Genomic DNA, 24,828 nt, shown 5'->3' with positions numbered 1-24,828 from the left:
TCAATTTATCCTTGAGCTTCTTATGCTTTGACTCTACTTCATCACTACAGTATCTAGCATTGCGTAGAATTTCGTCCACAGACTTATACTGCCAACAGATCAGATGCTGTTGAATCATGAAGCTAATCTCTGGTCTCAATCCTAAAACGAATTTGGAGACAAACTGTCTCATATCTTTGGAATCTAAGGAGTCTAGCCCACTGTACTGCTTAAAGGATTGCAAGAGCCTCTCGTAGTAAGCATGGACTAATTCTTTGGGCTCTTGGGTGGTTTGATATATTTTAACCCAATCAATATCTTGGGGCGAAATCTTTGTCTGTAACCATGTAATCACTTGCTCAAACTTTTTCATAACCACGGGTGAAGGACAATGTGTGATAGGATCTTTTTCTGATGTCGGCCATTCTACTGCAATTTTACATGCTGACCACAAATCACTTGGTACTATGATATCAAACAATGTATTCAAATCAATCCACAGCACCTTCGAGATTTTGACAAAACGATCAACTTGCTTGTACCACTCAACAGGTTTTTCCCTCAGCCGAGGAAAATCATTTGTGAAAGCTGCCAAATCACCGCTGCTCCATAGCACATACTGGGTACCTCTCACAATGGGTAAGCCTCTACTCCTGCTGTTCCTCCTCCCTGAGGTGGCGTATCACCTATACCCTTCTTGACGCTCTTTTTCTTAGACAACCTCTCCTCCCACTTGTCAAGCATGCTCCATGCACGTATACCTACAATCAACTCTCAAATGTGGGTTTTCAATCCTATGACTCTTTTCTCTTCCAAATCCTGAGCACTGTAATTTAGCCTATGACACCCCTGCAACATTTTTGTTTTGGACAAATCTACATCATATCTTCGTGCTAACTCAGTCAATTTCTCATGACCTTTCCTTGCCTTATGGTTCACATCCTTCGCTACAAACAACAGCTCATCCTGTTCATAAAGTTCCAATCTTTCTAAGGGCAAGTTTCCACTTATGATTTCATCTGCTTCCACCTTCAACCTCATCACATCTAGCACCTTAGCCTTTATGGCAGCCTTAATTGTTCCCTGACTTGATGTACTGCTTTGATCTCCACTTTCGCTGCTCTGGCTTCCTTTGTCACTCCCTTCTACTATAGTCCATGGAATATTCTGACTCCCTGAAGTTCCTTGACCAGCTCCTCCTTCTATCACTCTTCCCAGGGGACCCTTGACTGGAGGCTCCCACGTCTCAAATCAGAGTGTGACTCTGCCAATGACACTGATCTTACTACTCTAGACTCAGTATGGCCTCTAGAAGTGTCTGCAGTAGCTGGCAATGGAGTACTAGCCTCTAAAGGTCTCAGAAGAGGACCAATTCCTCTCACTGTCCCATTTCCTCTTGAACAGATACCTTCTCTTGTTGTTGATGTCTGTGTTTGACTACCATTTCCTGCTTGACTTGGATTGTACACTGACACTATGGCACCGTAAGGGTATCTGGTAACCCTGTAACAGCATTAGCTCCACTTGATCCTGTATCGCTCACTTGCTGTATTCCTATTCCCTCCATTCTTATTGAAATCTTTCCCATTACTCCCACTCTAGAACTCGCTTGAGATTTTCCTGTCCCGTCAGTAAGCGCTTGTGTTCCCTCCTCCGATGTTGGATTATACGGAGGCGGACGCTCTGCTAACATCCTCTCCAACAAGTTGTCATCTGTGTCACTATCATCCTCTTCTTCTTTCCTCTTTTGGGCATCTCCTACTTTCAGTAACATCGGGAATAGCCTTTCTCCCTCGATAGTCTCTACTCTCAATCTTTTCGCTAATGCATCCCATCGTGCATCCTGAAACAAACTTATTAACTTCTTCACTCTTTCCTGACGTCGGTCCCTTTTCCTTGCATGTGCTGCTCTTATCCATGCATCTAAAGCTTCAACCTGTGTTGGTCAGGGTAGAAGTCGCAATGAAGCCATCACTGCCCTCAACTGGTACTATATATCCAAACTGAATGACCCATAACGTTGGAAAGCCAGATCTCCCTCCTTCTCAGAAATCTTGTGGTCCTTTTTAAGCCAAACTATGGTACGGAGTCCTACTTTCGTGGACATGTAATGTGCTAGTTTATCCTCGGGTGGTAACTCTTCACCCACTTGAGTTACCACTCCTTTATCTCCCCTACAAAGATCACGTAACACCCTAAAACATTGCATGATTAAATCAACTCCTTCCCCTTACAAGATGTTTTCGCTTTTACTTCCTGACGACAATCCACCAATCCCAGCGTGACTTTACACCAACCGACCTATAGCAGCGTGGCACACTCCGATGTCACTTTTCCCCCTCACAGCGGTTCACCCTCCTTCACAATCTCTTCCTCACACATTCACACACTTGACTCACAGAATCAAGTAACTGTCTGTCCACTAGACGACCGGGCAGTCACATAACCGACTGTCTGTCCACAAAACAACCGGAGAGTCTCACAAGTAATTGTCTACCTCAATCTGGCAACTGTCTGTCCGTGAATCGACCAGACAATCATCTCAACCGCCTGCCCATGAATGTCCGGACAGTCATATAACTAGTCGATAGGATCAACCCGCTCAGGTTCATTCACGCACACAGTGACCCACGACCTGCGTTAGCCACTCGAATCGCTGTGGTCCGCCCTTGTGCACTATCTTCCCACATGATTCTCTCAAGCTCTCTCTCACACGTTTCCTATCTTCCTGTGGGTTTTGTCAATGACGTCTCACGACTCCCACAATCACTGGTCAGACAAATACAACTCTGGGTGTCTTCTACACCACAAATCTATCCCGGGATCTTAGGCTACTCGTGGAGCCTGACATCAAAGCAAAGCAGATCGTATCACATGGACTGCGCACATTCAGCCCGAAACCACAATCACTCACTTCTCAACCCAACTCCGCGAAACATCACACATTTAAATCAACACCGCAATCTAACACACACATCCCTATTCATACTCACTCCACCGTGAACTGCTGTCCCCACTGCAACGTCACTCTCCGTCGGTCTCCATCCAAGCCCGTCGTCCTTCGCCTTCAATCCTCTAACCTTTCATTCTCTGGGCTTTTTGGGACACTATGGCTAACTTTCCCCTAACTTCTCCCCTCACTGCAGAGGGAACCGTCCTCTGGCTACCAACTGAAAAAGGGTTGAGTTTCTCTACAAAAGTTATTATGGAACTCAGAGTCGATGGATCTTTGTTGCCTGCTGAGAAGTGTAGAGGGGAGAAACCAAACAATAAACTAGATCACCATTTACAAGGGCTGTGACTCTGAAGAACCACAAACTCCGGTCCAATTTAGTGGGTTTATTACAAAGCCAAAAACAACTGGATGTACAAGCACCTTATTACGAGGTTGTAAAAGTACATAGGAATACATTTCAAATCCAAACCTATGGGCTAACTTTATTCGATGGATCATAAAAAGAATAACAATCTCCAGAAGCAAAACACAGGCAATGATTTCCCTTACCTCAAGTTCGGTCTTCATCTGGCGAGGATAAAGAAAAAGCATTAGTCTGTCCCTACACTAACACTATCGTGTCATCCCTACTTAGCATTTCCCAGGTAAGATCAAGAAAAAGGTGTCAGCGCGTGAAGACTTCCTAAGAAGTACACTCACGTTGTATGTGCCAAGTAGCAAAAGCTACAGAGCTCGTTCTAAGATGCTCCTTCTGTCCCCTTTGAATCCCCCCCCCCCCCCCCCCCCGGGAAGCTATCCCTAAAACAAAACACAAGAACACAGAACACACCCACGGATCACCTCATCTCGCTGGGCATTTCTCATAGGTGATTTTCCATGCAGTGTCGATGCTTCCAACTCCTGGCATGATGACCTTGATTCCCAAGCCTCCCTCAAGGATAAAGAACACTGACTCCCAATTATCAGCTCTCTCCAGCAAAATGTATCACATCCTCCTGAGCCTAACTATCCTAAACAAAAGGCGTTATTCTGACTAACAAAGACGTCTTTCTCCACCTACAAAAGAAACGTGAGAACAGAACAAATCCATCGTGCACATGAAGTTTCTCTAATCCTTACTACAGAGCCCTCAGGGAAAATACATTTCAGGCCTTCAAAAATCGGCCAACATAAGGATAAAATACACAGGCCTTTCAAATACACACATAAGTGAACATTTCATTTAGGCCATTCTGCACGATTACATTACAAAGCACATGAATGCACTTTAGCTGCAAACATCTTATGTAGCACTACACGTTAAATGCAACTTTATCAGGTATCTGTGCAACTTTATTATGGTGCACATCTTAAGCATGCGCATTATCACATATAAGCAATTTTCATTAGGCATATGGCATCAAATACTACGGAATACAGTATTATTAACATAAGAATAAGTCATCTCTGATACATAATATGACACTTTCCCCACCATTTGTACTTTCACATGTTATTACTAAGCACTTCTAATAACAAACGTTAATACAACATAGGTAGATATGTGGGTACGGACTATCAGCGATTTTGATGTACCCCTACAATTTTCAGAACAACCCCACACTCCATCACAGAGAATGGGAGTTTGACCGCCGCACTAATGGGATCCTTGATCTTGTCGGATGCAGCCAGGGCTGGCTCTAGGGCGGTGCGATCGGTGCCACCGCACCGGGTGCTGACTTGGGGATGGGGGCGTAATTCTTCCAAGTATATTAACAATTTAAAAGCACCCGCTGCCTTCCTGGCCTCCAGCAATTTTCAGGCATCAATTAAAATGTCAACATAACTGTGATTAATCATCTTCCTGGAAGGAGACGGAGGTTTGTCTAGTGGAAGTTTTGAGGTAGCACAGTGGGTTAAAATGCCTGCTGCTAAGAACCTGTACCATGCAGATAACAAAGTGCATGTAATGTAAATAGGTCAGTGGGTTACTGCTTCTGTAAGAGAGCTCCTTTTGTTACTTGTGGTTTGTAAGTCAAAATCCTAATATAGAACATTGAGCTATTATCTGTCATTGAAGAGCTACGTGCAAACTGCAAGTATTATGTTAGAGCTATATGTTTTTTGCCCTGTCTTTCATTATCCTAATCTTGCTAAAAGGGTTCATTTGGGTAGAAAACAATTATTGTTATTAAAGAGAACCTCTAACAATGGTGTTACTTTTTAAATTCTGAATTTGTGCTTTTCCAGAATAAGGACTCGTAAACTATATTGCCTACCAGTATAGATGACATGTTACTCCAACACTACACCTTGTAGTCTTGTCTGATGTAACATTTCCTATACACTGATTTACACACACCTATAATTGTCTCTGTGCAATGTGTGTGTGGGATGTAAAGTGCTCTGACACCTTACACTGGTATGAGTGGTTCTATAACGCTAAATGAATCCGAGAGACGGTGGTTCTCGAGATTTGAGGGGCACTGTTAAAGGGTGGTGGTAAGGGAGTCCGTGGCAGAGGTGGTCATTGGGGGGGCGCCAACAAACATTGTTGCACAGGGCACCACCAGTGTTAATGCCGGCCCTGGACTCGGCGATCTTTCCCCCCCCCCCCCCCCACAGCCGAGCTCCGGCCGTCTGCATCCTAATGCGATGGTCGGACCAATGGGCTGAGTGGCGGTGGGACCACCACTGACGGCCTGATGGTGGCGTTCCACCGCCATCATAATCAGGACCTAGGAGACAAAGCAAAAAGCACAACAAAAAACACACACACAAAGGTTGGTCAAGTGATGAAGCCAGGAATGAACTACGCCGCAAAGCACCAGAGTTACTAACTGGATTACATCTCATCCTCCCCCATCTCGACTCCTTTTTCAAATTCACCCCTCAGTTACATTTAGCCAGGCTTGTTTCAGGGGGAAAATCGCATCAACTCCCTCCTTGGTAATGGTTCTCTACCTTGATGTGACTGTCTGTTAGTGAGAGGAAATATCTCTTCCAGCTGTACCTCCCATCCACAAGTATTGTCTAAAGGAATTGGCTTAGGCAGCACTCCTGTGTGTAACAAACTAGGTCATTTGCACTGCATATACGTTATAGACCAGTAGCAATATTATAACAGTTTTTTCAAGCACTAAAATATCCAGAGTTCGTATATGGCTTACAGGATATTCACAAATTTTCAGTGATGATGAAATGACGATCCGACTAAGGTTCCAATGTAGTTGATGATTTTTAATGTTCTTCAATGCATGTGGTTTAAGAAGGAAAAGCCAACACGTGTTTCGTCTGTACACAGTGAGCACAATGACTTTTTCAAGGCAATGTACGATGTGTGTGAAAGAGGAGTTGGTAGTCACTGGTTAATGCTATTTGAGCATAGTCCCATGGAGTAACATTCTTTACATAAGTCCTCCATCTGGACACGACCCCATGGAGTAAGAATAGAACTCAATTGACGTTCAGCAATCGTGGGGTAGTCACGGTACAAGTAACAAAATCGGATTTCCAAGTGTATGTCCAGGAAACGAATGCCGGCGCCTGATAACGCTGCCAAGCCCCCAGTATGTCTGTGGCTACAAGGTCCACAGTATTTTGCTCTCTAGAAAAATAGTTCTCGTCTCTCGCAGGCTCTCGCTGTGCTCCCGGCGAGCGGGGTGATGGAGAGCCCGTTAACTCAGCACTAAGAAAGTGTAAGTGACAGCGAGCTCTATACAAAACACATTATAGGTAAGAGCTGAAAGGGTAATGACAGTCCTACTTTTCCTTCCGTTTATAGTCCTTACTTTTTCTACCGTTTTTTTAGTGACGTAATTAGAAATAAATCCGATCCGAGGAGGCCCGAGCCATGTTTGAAATCCCCGCAGGGTTGCGTGTATCGCCGCGGCTGCTGGGTTCCTAACACTGTGGTGATAATGGCAGTCAGTCTGCGCGCGGTAGGAAGGAGCTGCAGGGCTGTGCGGTTCCAAGAGTGCGCTGCTGGGCGGTCACGGCTTCCTCTGGTGAGAGGGTGTGCGCTGGGACTGTCCTGGGTGCTGAACTCACAGAGCACTCCTGCCTGCGCCCGCCCCTCCCGGCCTGGGGCGTGTTTGACTTCCCTGCGGCGGTGGCGTGAATCCGAGGCAGAGAACACCCTCGGATGGGAGTCGGGGAAGTGGCGAGGCAGGGTGTGTCTCTTCGGCCTGTAGTGTGCTGTAACTTCACCAGAGACCCATGCACGCCGTAAATGGCTGGAGCCAGGCGCCAATCTTCTTAGGAAGTGTAACCTCAGCACCAGGCAGGCACCAATGCCTCCTTTAACATCACTCACCCGACATACGGTAGCACAGTGAGTGAGTGCGTGTGTGACTGTGTCGCGCGTCTGTTTGCCTGCGTGAACGCGCGTGTGTGCGTGCAGCTCCAAGCGCTGTCATCAGGGCAGAGTTCCTCATGCCTGGCAGCCCCTTGCCCCCACTCACATGCACGATTGATAATGATAAACTGGTCCTCCGTTATATTCGACATTAAAACAAACGCCACTGGATATTTATTTGGTGGCTCACAGCAGCAACATGACAATTTCCTAACAAAATAAGAGAGACGGTCTATGTAAAGCCTTTTAAGTTGTCCTACTGCATCGTACACACCCCAAGGGCATGCGTGCTGCGCAGTCCCACGCCCAAAAGGCCTAATACCGCAGGTTACTACTCTGTCTTTGTACCGTATCAAATATCTCGCTATAAACATGACTCGCAGCCCACCTCACCTGCCCCGCAGGAGCGCACCGCCCTCCTCTTCCCTCCCACCTCCACCAGTTGCACGCAGCACTCCACACTGTATTTTTAGGCTCAGGTTGGAGTACGCATGCGCGCGGTCGAGGCGGCCGAGGATGTTTCTTCCGTGGGCAGCTGCTGCCAGTGCGGGCTGCGCTCGCAGGAGAGGAGGCTCGAGGAGGAGCGCGCGACAGAGGGAGCCGAGACAGGGAGACGATAGGGTCGCGTGCTACGCAGGACCGCGAGGACACGGTTGGGGTCGCGCGAGCGGACTGTAGCTGAGACCCGTGGGATGCCCGAGCGCTGAGGACGTGATGCCCGCCTGGCGCTGGCCCCGGCTCTTCGGGCCGCCGCTTGCCCTGTGCCTGGTCTGCGCGCTGTGCTACCGGCAGGCGCTGCACGGGGAATTCCTGCACGATGATGTCTGGGCCATCCTCAACAACCCCGATGTCCGGCCCGGGGCCCCGCTCCGGAGCATCTTCAGCAACGACTTCTGGGGCAAAGACATGGGGGAGAACAGCAGCCACAAGTCCTACCGGCCGCTCTGCACCCTCAGCTTCAGGTACGACTGGCAGCTTTCAAAGACCCTAACACTGTGAAGGATGCTATAGCACCGCGCCTCAATGCCACAGCAGCACGCCTCACTAACGCACTCATCTCCTACCAGGATGAGTGCACACTCAGCCTCAGACCGTAGTGATAGCGCCTTAAAGCCATATCTTTACCAGCGGTAACCAATCACCCTCACGCCTCATCAAAGCACTCACACCGTCCAATGAGAGCATCCGAGCTACAGGTAGTACTGAGAGCATTTAAAAGCAGTAGTCCTACCAGCGTCATGCCACAATAATGCACTCACAGTATCATTAATTCAGCATAATGCTATATCAATGCACTCGCATCATGCACATTTATGCATCTACCGCTTTGATGAGAGCACGCCGGGCTTCAGATGCTACTGACAGCCTCTTAAAGGCACATCTCCACCAGAAGTAGCCTAGCACTGTCCCTCATTAATGCACTCATCCGCCCAGTGACAGAATCCTGAGCTCCAGGTGCTACTTACAGTATCCGAACGCCATAGCTCTTTCAACAGCACCACGCTACTTAATTGCATTCTCCCCCTCCCTCCCCCATTCCATCCCCAAGACTGTCCCTGAGCTTCAGTTAAGACTGGCGGCACCTCACAGTCGCAGCACCATAGTGCAAGCACGTTAATTCACTAACACCCTCTAATGACAGCAGCCTTCCCTTCAAGTACCGGAGGCACCATACACCACTGCCCATCAGTACACCCCAGTACTAAACCTACTACTACCCCTTTATCTGCATGATTGCATCTGTGTCACTTCAAACTGCCAGCACCGACTACTGCACTTCCTTCCAGTGACAGCAGCCTCAGCTCCCTGTAGCGGAAGCATCTTATGACAGGCACACTCCTGTCGTCACGCATGAGGCCAGACCGCGTTCCGGGGCTAAGCCATCGCTGCACTCATAGCATCGAGAACTGACAGCATCCCAACGAGTGTCCGGGACCGCAGCACTTCCCTCCCGTGCCAACCACCAAAGTTTCATGTACTGGGAGCACCTCGGCACAGGCGCTCTCTGCTGCCGTCACGCATGACGCGTGGGGGTGCTCCGGGTCCCAGCCATCACTGCACCATTTGCGCCCACAACTGACTGTCAGCATCCCAACGCGGCCGAGTGTCCTGGTCCACAGCACTTCCACCCAGTACCAACCGCCTAAGCTTCATGTATTGGGAGCACCTCGGCACAGGCACCCTCCTGCCGTCACGCATGAGGAGTCCCTGAGTTCCGGGGCTAAGTCATCAATGCACCCTGGCCTCCCCACCAATAAGAGCATGCTCAGGTGAAGTCACGTTCTAATGGGGAGTCTGAAAACGGCTGAAACCGCCCACCAAACCTTAAGTCCGTTCAATATCTTGAGGCATCTGTACATTACCTATCCTGTACTCTTTCATTGCAAGCATGCTGCACCCGGGCCAACACGAACTGACAGCACCACCGTCCCATTGCATAACCTACATCGACGGCACCCTCCTTCCAATGCACGCACAGCACCTGATGCAGCACCCCACACTAAGCCAGGACCGGCGGCCAAGCCTTTGTGTACTGCTGGAAGCATCTGCAAGCCAAAGTGCGTACAACTCCCACCAGCCACCAGTGGCAGCAATCTAAGCACCAGGTACTGCGGGCACCACAGAACTGCCCCTCCTCCTCCCCCTCTTACCCTAGTGTTGCCACCAGGCCGATATTTTATCTTCCAGATCTGTATTGTTATGTCCATAACACTAAAATGTGGGAAAGCAGCGACAAGCACTATTTTCCTCTTTTTAATAATAATCTAAAGCAGCAAACGCATGGAAAATAAATCACACTTAAAAAGTATTTCAGGGCAGTCTAAATTAATTCTACATTACTATTAAAGGAAAGAGAGGGAATTGTCATTTCTTACAAAAAACTATGGAGAATGTTATCCAAATTATTTTTCACCTGTCATCTCCTGGCCATTCCAGAATTGCAACAAAAAAAAAACCATTGCCAGTATTTTTTTCTTAGAAAGGTGGAAACCCCACTTCACCGCCTGAGCAGCGCATGCAGAAATTACAATAAACATTATACTTTTAGCACCAGGAGGATCCCACAGCAGCGAAAATCCACCATGGCCCATATCTAGGCCTGGGCGGAGTCCTGCTCCGAGGGAACTTCGCGAAGTGCTGCAAAAAACTCTGCAGCGCTCTGCGGAGTTCGCGAGCTGCAGAGGGTGGTAAGTCGCGCTGCTCGCACTCATTTTTAGTGCCAAGAGTTTTCCACGTGCTGTAAAATCACCACGAACGGCACTAAGCGTCATGCCAGAGGGAGCTGCTTCTTTCTGCCACTCAAGTAGATATTCTACTCGAGGGGCAGCTTTCTCAACGTGAGCAGCAGGTTCCTCAATGCAGGCATCCGCGACCTCCCACAACGGCCCACGTTGGGAGAAGGCCTAGTGTGTGATTTTTCTCGCTCGCGCTTGTAATGTTGGCAAGCTGCGTGAGAGACAAACCTCCGCTCCTCGTCCCTTTTGTGGAACTCTGTGCGGAGTGGGCAAAACTGCTCGAACGCCGCTGGCGGAGCGGAATTCCTCACCCGTCCCACCCCCACATATGTATCACTGCAAACCTGCGACACCCACACAGCCTCCCCGGCTCCTCCATCCAGTGGGGGCGTGGGCGTGTCCAGATATTAAAGGGAACAACCACAGACCAGAACAGCAGCCCAGCAGAAGCCCCTCCCCCAAATCTTCACCTCCTTCAGTAACTGTACCTGCAGATACAGGGACCACGAGCATCTTCATAGCGCCGCGCCCAGCGCTGAGTCCCTGCCAGCAGGAAGGGGCCACAGTCAGCTGTGACTGCTGCACTCGTCTGTGATCCCTCGCCATCGCACTACCAAACCCAGCACTGCATCCTTACACATTCACTCCCCTCCATACTGCAAGTTTACAGTAAAAGACAACGAGCTTGAAGTATCGAGGATAGAGAATATGACTCATGCAGGAACCACTCAATAAGGGCTTCCATACGAGGCTCACTCGCCACACTGGCCTAGATGGTCCATAACGGACTTGATGCAAAAGATGTTAAACCCCGAGCTTGGGGAATATTTATTGTCGAGGGACATTATTTTTTAACATCAATAGCAGCGTTATGATGACTATGCATCTACTGGGTTTTACATAATGAAAGGTGTTTCGCTGAGGCTACAGGAAGCTCCCACCTGAGGCGGAATCCGTCGCATTCTTCTACAACTGACATCTACCCAGAGCAGCCCCAACCACTGCACTCCCAGTCTCACGGAGGTCTCTGACCCCGCCCCCAGTCTTACACTATGCATTGAGAGTTTGCACTCTGTGCACGTGACCCCTGTGAGCCTCCACCTGCGGCTCACAGGCACCCTGGCTTTGCGCTTCAGCTTTAGGAAGTAACAGTCCTCAGACTGAGCATCCTGGAAACGCCAACCTCCGATGTATCCCCCCCCCACCCCCATCCCCCCTCGAAACCAGACATCAGGTACAGAGAGCACCGACCCTGGGCACTCCCAGCCACCGCACTCTTACCAACCGCGACTGACATAACCCTTCACGTCCACTCCTAGGCACTTCACTCTTACCTACTGCTAGAGACAAAACCCACAGCACTCTTACTTACAGCTTGTGACGTAACCCACCCAGTGCACTCACATCCACAGCACTCTTACTTACAGCTTGTGACGTAACCCACCCAGTGCACTCACATCCGCAGCACTCTTACTTACAGCTTGTGACGTAATCCACCCAGTGCACTCACATCCACAGCCCTCTTACTTACAGCTTGTGACGTAACCCACCCAGTGCACTCACATCCACAGCCCTCTTACTTACAGCTTGTGACGTAACCCACCCAGTGCACTCACATCCGCAGCACTCTTACTTACAGCTTGTGACGTAACCCACCCAGTGCACTCACATCCGCAGCACTCTTACTTACAGCTTGTGACGTAACCCACCCAGCGCACTCACATCCACAGCACTCTTACTTACAGCTTGTGACGTAACCCACCCAGTGCACTCACATCCACAGCACTCTTACTTACAGCTTGTGACGTAATCCACCCAGTGCATTTACATCCACAGCCCTCTTACTTACAGCTTGTGACGTAATCCACCCAGTGCATTTACATCCACAGCCCTCTTACTTACAGCTTGTGACGTAACCCACCCAGTGCACTCACATCCACAGCACTCTTACTTACAGCATGTGACGTAATACACCCAGTGCACACCGACCCATTGCACTCTTACAGCTAATGGCAGAACCCACCATGTGGCCTTCCAGGCACAGCCCTCCATGTGCACGCTCACACAGTGCACTTTTATGTTCAGCTGCTGACATAACCCACCAGTCCTCTTCCAGCGCCTGCACTGTTACCTACAGCCACTAACACAATTTATCATCTGCACTCATAAAAAGCTACATTTCTGACATAATGTGTGTGCTTATAAATGTGTGCAGACAGAGGGCAGCCAGAGGAGCCAGTGATGTATGTTCATGCCTTTACATCTCAGGCAGGAGATGGACTGCAGAAACCTCTGAAAAGGCTTGAAGGCTGTCCCTGTCCATCAAGTGTATGACCCACACTCTGCACATGATTCTGGCCTGGTTTGATCAAGAGCCGCTCCAAATGTGAACACACACCTCAAAATACCCTGAAACACGCAAAAGTAGCTTTAGCACAAGGGAAATAGCAAAAATAATAAAAACAATAAAAAAAAGTAGAATTGTGTGCTTTAAATTTGAATTTAAAACAGAAGAGACATGCTCAGAGCAAGCAGAGAATTAATAGAACAAGCAGTAGAAATGTATACATTTTTTTAAAATTTGATCATCGGAATTAGGAAATGATTGTTCTAACTTTATGGCTTTCTTCACAAATATATTTGCGGAAGTTGATGTGACTCCTGGCTAGCCGTTGAATTTCTGGAGTAAGGCAGAAGTACTTCTACCGTACTCCTGGAATTTTGTGGTACTTCAAGACTAAGTCACAACAAAAGATTCGTAAATTTGGCTCTTAGACTTACGAGTTAGTTAATAGTATTTATTGGGCGACCAGGAAAACAAGAGGTGCAACACGGCGGCTTTTATTGTGGGTCTGCAATACTTAACCCAAGTGAGTCTATGCGCTATACAAGAAGTTGCAGTGTTACAAATTATGCATGTGTTACAATGTATGTGCACAGTGATGCTTCGACGACTTATTGTTAAAGGATGATAGAGGAGAAGATGAAAAGGTTTCATGCTGAAATTCAACTGTAGTACGTTAACATTTTTCAGGTACATATGTTTAAATGACCTATTCTAAATATTTTAAAGTGTGATGGAATGTATATAAAGTTGTAACTGGTCGAAAACATGACTTTTAAAGTAAAGCAACAGGCATTCGTATTACAACATAACTTCTCTGAATTGCCCTATGTAGTGTGTTTTTCCAATGAGCAACACATTGAGTTCCGAGAGCGTACATAGCATAATAAACAAGTGTGCATTATGCCAGGTGTTGGCACAAATCAAGCTAGTTTATGAAGTTGCTATAAAGCATTCTCTTCACCATGCCTTGGTTGGGTTATGAGCTTTAGATCATCTTGATCAGAGTTAGATACCTTTGCTAAAGTGGTTGACTGCCTGCTGGTTTCACTAAAGAAAAATTCAATTTTCACGAATAAACAAATGTAAATCTTTGCACACTGGTTTCTAAGAAGGAAGTTAAGAAAACGTAGCAATTATGAGGGTGTAGAATCAAGTGATGATAGGGAGGACTTATTCGGAACACTAAACTTTAGTATGCCAAAATAATTAGAGAGAGGAAGACAGAAAACTACAAAGTAAATTGGGACAGGACTTTAGCAGTATTTGCTTCAAAGGACAGGATGAACGTTTAGGAACTGGTAAAGGAAGGTACCAATAAGAAGAGGGAGTCATTGAGTTTTAAGATTTCAGAAGAAGCCTGGGTTGACTTTTTATCAGAATTGTACATGGCAAAAAAAAAGAGAGTAAAGGAGGACTGGATGGGCCCAGATGTAGAGCTTGGATACTGTGCCACATTGACAGCAATACAAAAAGACTATAGTGGGTATAAATCTTACTAGGCTGGCGGGCCTGGTTAATGTCCAAAACGATTGTAGTTAAAGCCAATCCCGACTGGTGGACCAGTTTTCTTCACACTGCGTTGAATGTATTTTTAAAACGGGGAAATTTCCTGAGAGTTAGAAAGGTGCTACAATTAAAATTAATATCCCTATGAGCCAAAAAATGATTGTCAAATGTGTTTAATCAATGTGGGGAATATGTAAATGTAAATGTCAAGGTACTTATAGAGCGCACTGTCACCAGACGGCCACCTTGCAGTGTCGCCTTTGCGGTTTCCTGGCACTGATACTCATACCGCTGTGGAACCCCTCCTGGCTTTCCCTGTGAAGTGTCCACTCTTGGGCACCCCCAGGGTGAAGCCAGGCATCCTTAGAGCTGTTGGGGCCGTTGTGGAGGCTAAGCAAGCTATTGCCCAGACTTGCAGCGTGGGGCCCGTGATTAGAATAGGCACCGAGGCGAGAATAGACAGGTCCGAGGAAATTGAGCCCGAGCCCCGCCGAGGCAGGAATCAAACCCTGGTCCCTGGCCAGAACTCTGCTTCAGGGTCTGCCGTTCTAACCATTGAGCCACACTCCTCCACTAAAATATAAAATATACACTAAGCAAATACTTTAGGATTTGAAAGACTGGATTGATATCAACAAGATGAGACCCTATGAGCAAGGTGGTTTTAAAGAAGAGCACTTCACAACTGATCATTGTTTCAGTCTCTGGGTAATGGGTCGGAAAGCGATAGAACCAAGATGGAATTATTTCTGTTGTTTTGTCACCTTTTGCTCTGAAAATTAGTGGGGGATCAGCATTCTGAAGGTCCTACTTACGGTGCTGAAATAGTTGGAATAGTTGGTCACATCATGATAATTGGGCTATGATGGAGCTAGATAGTAATAGGACCCTCTCATGGAAAATGCCTCCATATAATGGTTTGAGGCAGGGTTGTGTTCTGGCCCCTACATTGTTTGCTTTATAGGCTGCTAATCTGCCTAGTAATTTAAATAAGATGCATTCTTTCTCTCCCAAGATGGGTGAGCATCAAATACTGTGTTCACCGTAAGCTGATGACCTTGTTATATTAGATGTGACTCAGGTGGGTTTGTAAAGAAAATTAGAAGAATTTAACAGCTACTGTAAGGCAAAGGATGTAACAATAAATAGTGATAAAACAAATATAAAGGGTATGGTGAAAAAAATAAAGGTGGGCCATTGGGGATATGGCTGTAGAAGAAACACCATCATATAAATATCTTGATATGGTGTTCACTAAGAAATTACAATGGAAAATGCATTTAAATTCTTTAAACGTTTGAGCTCATATAACTGTGGGAGGCTTAAAGGAATTTTAAGAGAGATTTGGGTGGACCATCAATAACCCCATTTATCACAGCATATAATGCTATGGTTCCGCCTCAAAGGCTATACGGCATAGAAATCTTAAACCTAAGTTTGAGATTTGATTGGAACAGTTTGGAGGGCTATTGTCTCTAACACATCTCCTAGGACTTCTCTTATCATCCATGATATAAGCTAAATGTGTAAAAATTGGTTTAACTTCCTGGAATAGTATGGCATCAAATTTAACTTTAAGCTTTTGGTACAGAATGCAAATATATTCTACAGCAACAGTGTCCATGGTTTGTATTGAAGAAATCTGCCATAGTGAATAATTTTCACTTAATTTAGAAGATTTTAGATGTGATGTTTCAATAAAATGTACCAAAAAGGACCTAAAGGAAAGCCTGCCATAGAGTCTAGTGTTGGTGATCTGATTTATCTCAATACAAAGAGCTCTACACTGTACCTAAGAAAATCTTGATTGGAAGGCACACACTTCCCATATCTCTCAGGACTCCTGAATCCAGTGTGGCGAAGAGAGTTTATGAAATTCTGGGTGGTGTTCAATCTATAATCTAAAAATCCTGTCCTGGGTTGGTGTCAGATGAATAGTGAATGTATTTGTGATTGCGGTCTAAACCTACACATTTCCAGTGTCACATTTTATTAGATTGTTTATATTTTATTTACATTAGGCGACAGTTGATAAAGCCCACTTTAATTAAATATGGTGTAAAGAAACTATACATTTTTTATATGACATGCAATTTTTACATGTAGATTGTATTACAGGTAGGTTATAAGTAGCTTGAAAAAGAGGGAGTGAAGAAAATATATTTTTGCTCAACATTTTGGTTTGCTGGTTTTAATGCGCTTTAATCGTAATTGTAATTCTTAAGTTCAGTTTGCGGCAATATTATTAACATGTGGAAAATTAAATGCCATTTTATTTTATTGCCTGTTTTAATTTTTTTGCCATTTGGGTGCAAGATATTTATCGTACGTCTGTATGGAATTTGGTTTAATAGACTATGGTCTAAATAAACTTTGATTTTACTACCACTATTACTACTTGATACTTTTGCTAGGTTCATTATGTGCCTGTTGGTTCGTAAAAGACATTGATTACCATGACGTATATATTGATAACAATTAACATTATTAAACTTGATACCTACATGACATGTTCTTACCCCATCAGATATATAATTTTAATACCGACTTACTCTATTATTTCCTTTCTGACTGGTCTCTAAGCTTGCTGTTTCAGATGGACTCCTGCAGCTTTCAAAGTTAAATATTCTAAGACACCTAAACTATTCTAATCTTCAAAAATCCCAAATTTTCAAGGCTTCTCAGCTGCTGCCCTCAGAATTTGGAACTCCTTTCCCCGGGACATTTCTTTTGGTCCGGTCCACTTGCCTTTAAAAAATAACCTCAAATTTGACCTTTTGAGACAGTTCTACCCGGCCTTTTTAAATCTCTGCAACTCTGTTAAGCAGTAGCTCCTGGTTCTTGTTACACATTTTGATCTACACAATGACTGTATCTGCTGTTTGGCCATTCTTCTACTACAGTGGCGGCTGCTCGAGGGAGTGCTGAGGGGCGGTGAGGCAGGGCGGGGGCGGGAGGTAGTAAACTCCGGAATGCGGCGAACTGAGTTTTGTATATAAATAAATAAATAAAATGAATTACATTGCGCGTGCTGCAACGCCAAATCGGTGATGCAGCGTGCAATGTCATTTGTTTTACTACGACCCCCTACCCTGCCCCTCCCCACCACCCCACAGCACTCCCTCAAGGAGCCGCCACTGTTCTACTATTATGTCAACAATTGCTGTTCCTTCTCATTATATCCTTAATATATCCTGCATAGTAGAATGCCAAGTACATCATTGAACTACAGAATCTCTCACTTTGTGGGCCATTCATAAAAAGAGACCACCGAATCCTGAATGAGAACCCCAAGCAACCATTGGCAAAGCCTTTGAACTGTGAATGCCGATGTGTTGATTATGCCAATCCTTATTTAAAATGGTGTTACCAAAAAGAAGCAAAATTCAAAGTTGGCACAGGTGCTTCATAACACATGTGCATGCATGGGCAGCCATCTTGGACTACTTTTTATACTAAAGATCATCACATGATAGCCACCAATGTGTGCTCTGGTGTCCCATTTTTCTTTACTTTATCATTCTACAAGTGGTTGGTGACCAGCAGACCACCATCCTTGCATTTCAATTCCCATACTTGAATTATTTTTAAAGCAGCCCAGGTTCCTTAAAGGACCATTTGCTACTTTTTAAAAAATGTGTCACATTTGGAAAGGCATTGGGGTGTGCAAGCAGTAGTCTCCAAGACCACTGTCTTCTCCCACCGATTCCACCCAATGCAATGCCCAAAAGTGTAGTTGTCCAATGGGGACAGCTTCCCCTTTGTGAATGAGTTACCACCCTCTTCGAGGTGGCGGTAGCTTTCAATGGTTTGCTATCACAGTTGTGGTCACAACCCATTGGTTATCTCACTACAAATCACAATTAGGATTGGACACACTTTCACTCCCTCTTCTAATTATGATTCGGAATGAGTCACAAAACTCCTTTTGCGACTCAGAAAGGCTCCAAATCGGGAAGGGGTGTGCAAAAAATGATGATAATTTGTGTATTTTATGGTACGCTAACTCTTAGTAGCATGTTATGGTACCCTAGCATCACCTCAAAGCTTTGAGGCGAGGTCATGGAAGACCAAGGAAAGTAGAACCTTGAGGAACCAGAAGAGTGAAAAGAGGGGGTGAGTTAGAGGAAGAAGGTGGGGCGCCTTGTGGATGGAATGAACTTCCTGAATATTGCGAGGGACAGAACATAGCACATTGGGTCTCACCACCAGGCGTCCAACTGAAGGGTGAGGATACATAGTCGAATTTTCCTCAGCAGCTTGGTAACTTCATATATTGCTCCTTCCTGAAACATTGCAGGGCCCAGACTATCCTAGTTAGGTGATGCTTTCGTTTTTAAACTCTGGGATTACATATGACTCGATGTCAAGAATTCCCCTAGTGCCCAGTTGTAGTCTTTCTTGTACCACATTAGTGCATTCTGGGACTTGTAGTCTTGGTTTTACTATCACACATGAAATACTACGATTAGTAAAAGAAAGTTTAGGACGGAAAAGTTACTGCCCTTGTGACATAGAGTTGCGTGACGTCATAACCACACCTATTTTGCAATGTCCCCTCCTAGGTACCCAGGGCTTATTATGGAAAGGAAACAGCTCTTAGCAGCGGTGTTGTTACAGGAGCCTAGTTCACAGAGCTCTGTGCTTGTGAACATGCGCATGAGTTCCTGAGGTGGCTCATCTCTCTGCACCCAGGGCTCGGGTTACTTTCGTTATCTTCTCACAGCTCTAATATCAAATGTATGTACATATTTGAGCTATTTCCCACATCTCTCCTTTGTCTTAAAAAAGCCCGCCGACGGCCCAGTGTTTAGCAGTAAGAGATGGAATATCGCTGCTTTTCTTGGGTCATGTTCAGCACAAAAGTTGTTGATTTTCACTCAATTTACGCGTGCCTTGCTTTCAATGGGGCCAATAATCTTTGGCATCGCATCGTTAAAATGATATGTTCTCGCTGAACTATTCTAATTACTTATAAACCTGAAACACAGCGTGTCAGGAATTGTCATAAAACTGTCTTCAATCGCAGTCCTAGGTGAATAATTAGCGGATTGTGTTTTTTTTCACATTTTAAATTCTGTTTTACTTATTTTCATGTGATCTGACACACATTCCTAGAAGTGCACAACGTATAATTACAACCTTTTTATAGTTCTCCTGAGCTCCTCTGTTCAGTTTCTTCACCCCTCATTGATCAATTATTTTTCTTTTCACCGAGTCATTTGCAGGACAACCAGACACTGCCTCACAAGAGGCATTTTTCAGCAGCTATTAATTAGTGAAGCTGAAACCAATAATGATTCCTAACAAGAATAGTAATAAGAGTCATCTGAATTTTATAGGCTGAAATCATATCCTAAAGCATGTACTCAAGCAAGTAACAAGGAGGCTTAAAGTCTGTGGACCTGAATAGGAATGCCCAGCGGAAGCGGGTATTAGCTGTTTATCATCTATCGACAGTGTTTGATGAATAATCCATATTTGTAAAGCGCGACCATATCACCCATTAAGGCTTCAAGGCGCTGGGGGCGGTCGGGGAGATGAAGTGAGCTATTGCCCAGAGTCACATGGTGCTGAGCTGCCGCCGGCACCGGGGATCGAACTGTGAGCCCCAAGGTCCTGGAACTCTGTCCCCTGCGCCACACCTCTCCCGGGTCACATGTAGATAATGGTGCTTACCAAACCAAACTCTGCATGTTCTGGTAAATTCCTAACATCTTTCTCCAAATAAATATGAACAGGTTTGACCTTCTGATATTTATAACAAAACTCATAATTCCGATATTTGTGGTAACAGCGGTACCAGAAATATCAGAATTTATCGGCCCATTCCTAATGAACCCGTACGTCTTCCCATCTGCTCTTACTAATTTGCAAGCCCACCCAGCCACTTCTCCAATTCTGCAATATTATCCTCTGTGGGTGATGCTCGACCCAGAACTCAGTGTTCCTAATTGTGTCCTGACCAGTCCCACAAAGTACATCTTTGTTGACTATTTCAAAACACGACAGGTTCATTTGACAAGTCTGTTTGTGCATGAACTTATAGTGGCTCGTTCCAGTCACACCTTGTAGTTCATGCTGTACAATCTGTTCTTTAATATTTCAGGCTCCCTGAGTTACAGTTACCAGGCTGTAGACATTTGTGTGAAACAGCGAGCCTTTGTTTGTGGATTCCAATTAACAAAAACGAATTTACCATTGGTTCACCGAAATGCAGGGTGCTGCTTAGGGGCCACTTCCTTTCGCAGCCAGCCTTTGTGTCACCTGTAATCAGTGGTGCACGGTAAGTGCCAGGAGTACCTTCTTCCAAGCCAGGGTAAGCATTTGCTATAACTTGCGACCTCAAATTTATTTATAGATAGAAGAGAAACAATAGATATCTGTACCAATCTCATATAGGCTGCAGAAGACATCATTTAATACTGTGACATAGGGGTGACACAGGGAGAATTGGTTCATACAATCTCCATTAACAGGGGCTTTTTCAAGAAGCAGGGGTACCATTTAGGTGCTCAGGATACATTCCCTGTCCCTCATCCTTTATCTTGAGCATAGTCCCTTTTGACCTGAGAACTCTGGATCAGGATGGAAACTTCTTCAGACCCACTTCTGTTCTTTGGAGAGAGCGCCCCCACAGCCCTCGACCGTTCCTGAGCTGGGTGTTGCCTTATCCTGTTAAAATCCAAATCAATTAATATGTTTTGAAAACACTAATCGATTATTTCTACCCTGGGGGGAACACAGGGGTGGTTGCTCCGGGCGCACAATTCATAGGTGGTGTAAACTTTTATTAGAAAGTATTGCGTCCCCTAACCAGTAGACAGCACGTTCTGAGCTAATGGTCCACTGGTTAGGCAGCGAATACTTTCTTTTAAAATTTTGCCCCGGGCTGCTCTGCCCAACATCTATTCTGTCCATTCCTCCTGGTGGGTGCGGTGACCAGATCACAGACTGAACGGCAATGTTTTGAGGGGGAGTGGAGTCTGTGTGCATACTTCAGTTTGTCCCCTTAGGCGATAGTGCTGTCACGGCCTAGTGGGGACAGGAGAACCAAGCCGCAGAAGATAAGGTTGATGACCTGTGTGGGCCGGACCCAGCTGCAAGTGTGCATCGAGTAGGTATGCAATGGGGCACGTGGCTGGGCGGACCTGCTTGAAACTGGCTGGTCATAGTATTCTGGATGTTATGAACCAGTTGAGTAGTTCTGGAATACACAAGCACCTCAGCATCCTGCAGAGGTGCACCCTGTGGAAGCTCTGCCCAGGAACCACCCCCAAGAGGATGAGTCTAGTCACTTATCTATAAGAGAGACTCCAGAATGGGTCCAGAAGGTCTGAGTGATCCTTCTCTTCTTTCTGAGAAAGGATCCCCTCATGTGAGTTCCCATGTGGTTGTTAGGCTCATGCCTACTTTATCTAACGATTCAATAAAGACATTATTTAGCCCAAGAATCATCTCTGTGCTCATTTGAGCGGGAAATGTTGATACAATTCCTGGAGTGTACACATGTAGTTGGAGGTACTATGATTGCTAAGATTGTCTGAAATAACACATTGCCTATGGGGCACTCTGCATTGCACATATATACATGTAGGCAGGACCAGCATAAGGGTGGCGTACGTTCCATGCTACAAGTTGTGCCAACAATGTCTTGTCAGAGGGGACAGGCGACTATGGCTACCCCACGCATCCCACATTCCATAAAGGGGAGCAAATGGGCAGGCAAGCCTAGCATAAGATAGTCAATCCACGAAGAACTAGATATTGACAGGAGCTAAAGATTGCACTGTGCATTTCCACCACGCTTGCTGGCGCCCTTGGCAGGCCCTACTGAGTTTTAAGGGAGAGGTTTGTACCTCCTCTGGAGATCTCATCACACAGTGGCACACTTGTATGATTCAGAGGAGCAATTTCATTATGCTTCCTTTACATATATTCTGGTAAATTTCACAGCAATTTGGGGGAAATGTCATGTCTTATTTGCACGCAATACAATTGGAACATTTGACTAATTTTGTAACCATCTAGCTCATCTGGCACAATGTTACAGTGTATACAGAGCAAAAGGCGTGTAAGAGAAATCGCAATGCTCCTGGGAGAAAATATTGTTAATGTATAGAACATTCCTGCCTTGTTATGGGATGACTTGGTAACCTGTAGTTCAAAGTTCACCCCTGTCATTGGTTCAAACATTCTTGAATATGAAAATGTCAAGGGGACGCACTGGTCCTCTTCTCTATGATTGCTCTGTGAGGCGGATGCGATTTTTAAAATTAAGAAAACTATGTACAACTAGTGCTCCAATTGACCTGAGGTGGAGAAGTTGTGGTCCTGGGGGAAACTTTTAAGACTTGATATAAATTGCTTCCTAAACCTGAGAGTTGGATGGAGACTGGCACTCCAGGAGCCAGAAATCTTATTCTGCGTGGTGTGAAGCTCAGCTAGTACTGCGATAGGTCCACTTTTTCAGGGGGAAACATCCTTTACCCCACATGCGTTACCCCGCAGTGCCATTAACCACAGTTTGTACCCTGCAAAACCTTTTACAATGCAGGGCTTTACATCGCAAACGATTCCAAAGCATTCCCCAAAGTAACGCCACAGTGGAGTTAGAATAGTAAATTGTGTTGTAATGGGAAATGCGTTGTAATGGATTGTGTTGTAAAGCCCTGCGTTGTAAAAGATTTACACCCTTATGCATCAAGCCAAAATCCAGTCGGTAAAATACCGATTCGGTAATAGCTCCCGGTAGTGTGTTAAAAATACCCAATCCCAATGCATCAACCCAAAACCTGAGCAAATAACGAATCGCTAAATAAATAACCTCGAACATACCGAATCGCTAATACCCAAAATGCTAATTTACCGAATCGCTAAATACCGAATTCGCAATTACCGAAATCACTATTAGCTCCCGGAAATTGCCAATAGCAAATAACGAATCGCACCCCAATGCAAGAAAACTCGCTAATACCGAAAATCCCAAAAATCGCTATTTTGCCAGAGCTAAATAAGGGGAATCAAAACCTGGAGGTAAAGTCACAAAAAAAAATAAAAAAAAAAAAAAAAAAATTCCTACATGTGCAAATGATTGAGGCAATCACTAAACCCTTAAATTTGGCCCAGGAGACCCTGTTGGCTCCCCCAAAATGGCTGCCCTCTACGTGCTTGCAAGGAGGATGCGGATCAATGCAGCAGGACAGCGCAGGAGAAGGGTACAGGAGAGAGTGTTCAGACTGCGCATAACCCTGCTCGGCCAGAATGAGGACGAGGTGTACCAGAAATATCGCCTCAATCGCGCTATGATCATGCGCCTGATTGCAGACCTGGAACCATTACTGCAGCACCAGACCCACCGGACAAATGCAATCCCTGCGCACGTTCAGGTACTATGCAGCCTGCACCTACTGGCCTCAGGGAGTTTCCAGGGGGTAATTGCGGTTGCCGGAGGTGTTTCGCAAAGCGCACTGTCACGCTTCTTCCAAAAATTCCTAGATGCCATGCTGACAATGCTCCACAGACACATCAGCTTCCCCACAACCCCACAGCAGTTGGACCGCACAAAACAGGCATTCTACCAGGTGGCACAATTTCCACATGTGATTGGATGCATCGACTGCACGCATATCCCCATATGCCCTCCGTCAGCAAATGAGTACCTCTTCAGGAACCGCAAGTCATACCACTCGATCAACGTGCAGGTTGTGTGCGATGCCAACAACATCATAACGGACCTAGTGGCACAATTCCCAGGGAGCACACACGACTCATACATCTTCCGCAACAGTGGAATGCACAGGCGACTACTCAATGGCGAATTTGGAGAGGGACTCCTGTTAGGTAAGTAGAACTACGCTTCCCCACACCAACACCACACATGTATGTACATCACCAATGCTAAGTCTATGCTTCTATCTTCTAGGTGACAGTGCTTACGCCCTGCGGGAATACATACTAACCCCATACCTAAATCCAGCAACCCCGCAGGAACATCGCTACAACGCTGCACACATCAGCACGAGGAATGTGATAGAGCGGACTTTTGGGATTCTCAAGAGCCGCTTCCGTATCCTCCACAAGACTGGCGGCGCAATGCTATACCAACCAGACACATGCTGTCGAATAATTGCTGTATGTGCAATGCTGCACAACATTGCCACCAGAAGGGGGATACCCATGGAGGTGGACAGGGATGACGACCCCCAGGCTGACCAACCACCCGCCCAACGACGACCGGCACACATCCCAAACACAGCAGAGGGCCATAGGAGGCGGACAGACATAACGCAAAATCATTTTTGACCCTGGGTAAAATGAGACATTACAAGTTGGTGTTGGGTGCAACTGTTTAATGCACAGTAGCACTGAGGATTGTGCAACAGAACTAGCATTGTGAATCATGCTCCGATTGCATAAATGTAAATAAAAGGTTCCTTAAAGTCAGGCCTGTGCAAACAGGATAATT

At 45.8% G+C, this 24,828-nt stretch overlaps 1 protein-coding gene and 1 long non-coding RNA gene across 3 annotated transcripts in view; one reads left to right on the top strand and one right to left on the bottom strand.

Annotated features, from left to right (window-relative positions):
* The window catches only part of LOC146854935 (uncharacterized), a 425,965-nt gene that overhangs the window by 302,291 nt on the left and 98,846 nt on the right, over nt 1-24,828 (bottom strand). The window lies entirely within an intron of this gene.
* TMTC1 (transmembrane O-mannosyltransferase targeting cadherins 1) overlaps nt 7,765-24,828 on the top strand; it is a 1,415,052-nt gene continuing 1,397,988 nt past the window's right edge. Inside the window, exon 1 of the mRNA XM_085652351.1 lies at nt 7,765-8,233. Within this exon, the coding sequence (XP_085508477.1) occupies nt 7,986-8,233 (248 nt within the window). The 5' untranslated portion in view covers nt 7,765-7,985. The remainder of the gene's footprint in view (nt 8,234-24,828) is intronic.

This window comes from Triturus cristatus, chromosome 4_1 (assembly GCF_964204655.1).
Source record: "Triturus cristatus chromosome 4_1, aTriCri1.1, whole genome shotgun sequence".
Classification (NCBI taxonomy): Eukaryota; Metazoa; Chordata; class Amphibia; order Caudata; family Salamandridae; genus Triturus; species Triturus cristatus.
The sequence above is the reverse complement of the archived record's forward strand: the minus strand, read 5'-3'. Positions and strand labels throughout refer to the sequence as shown.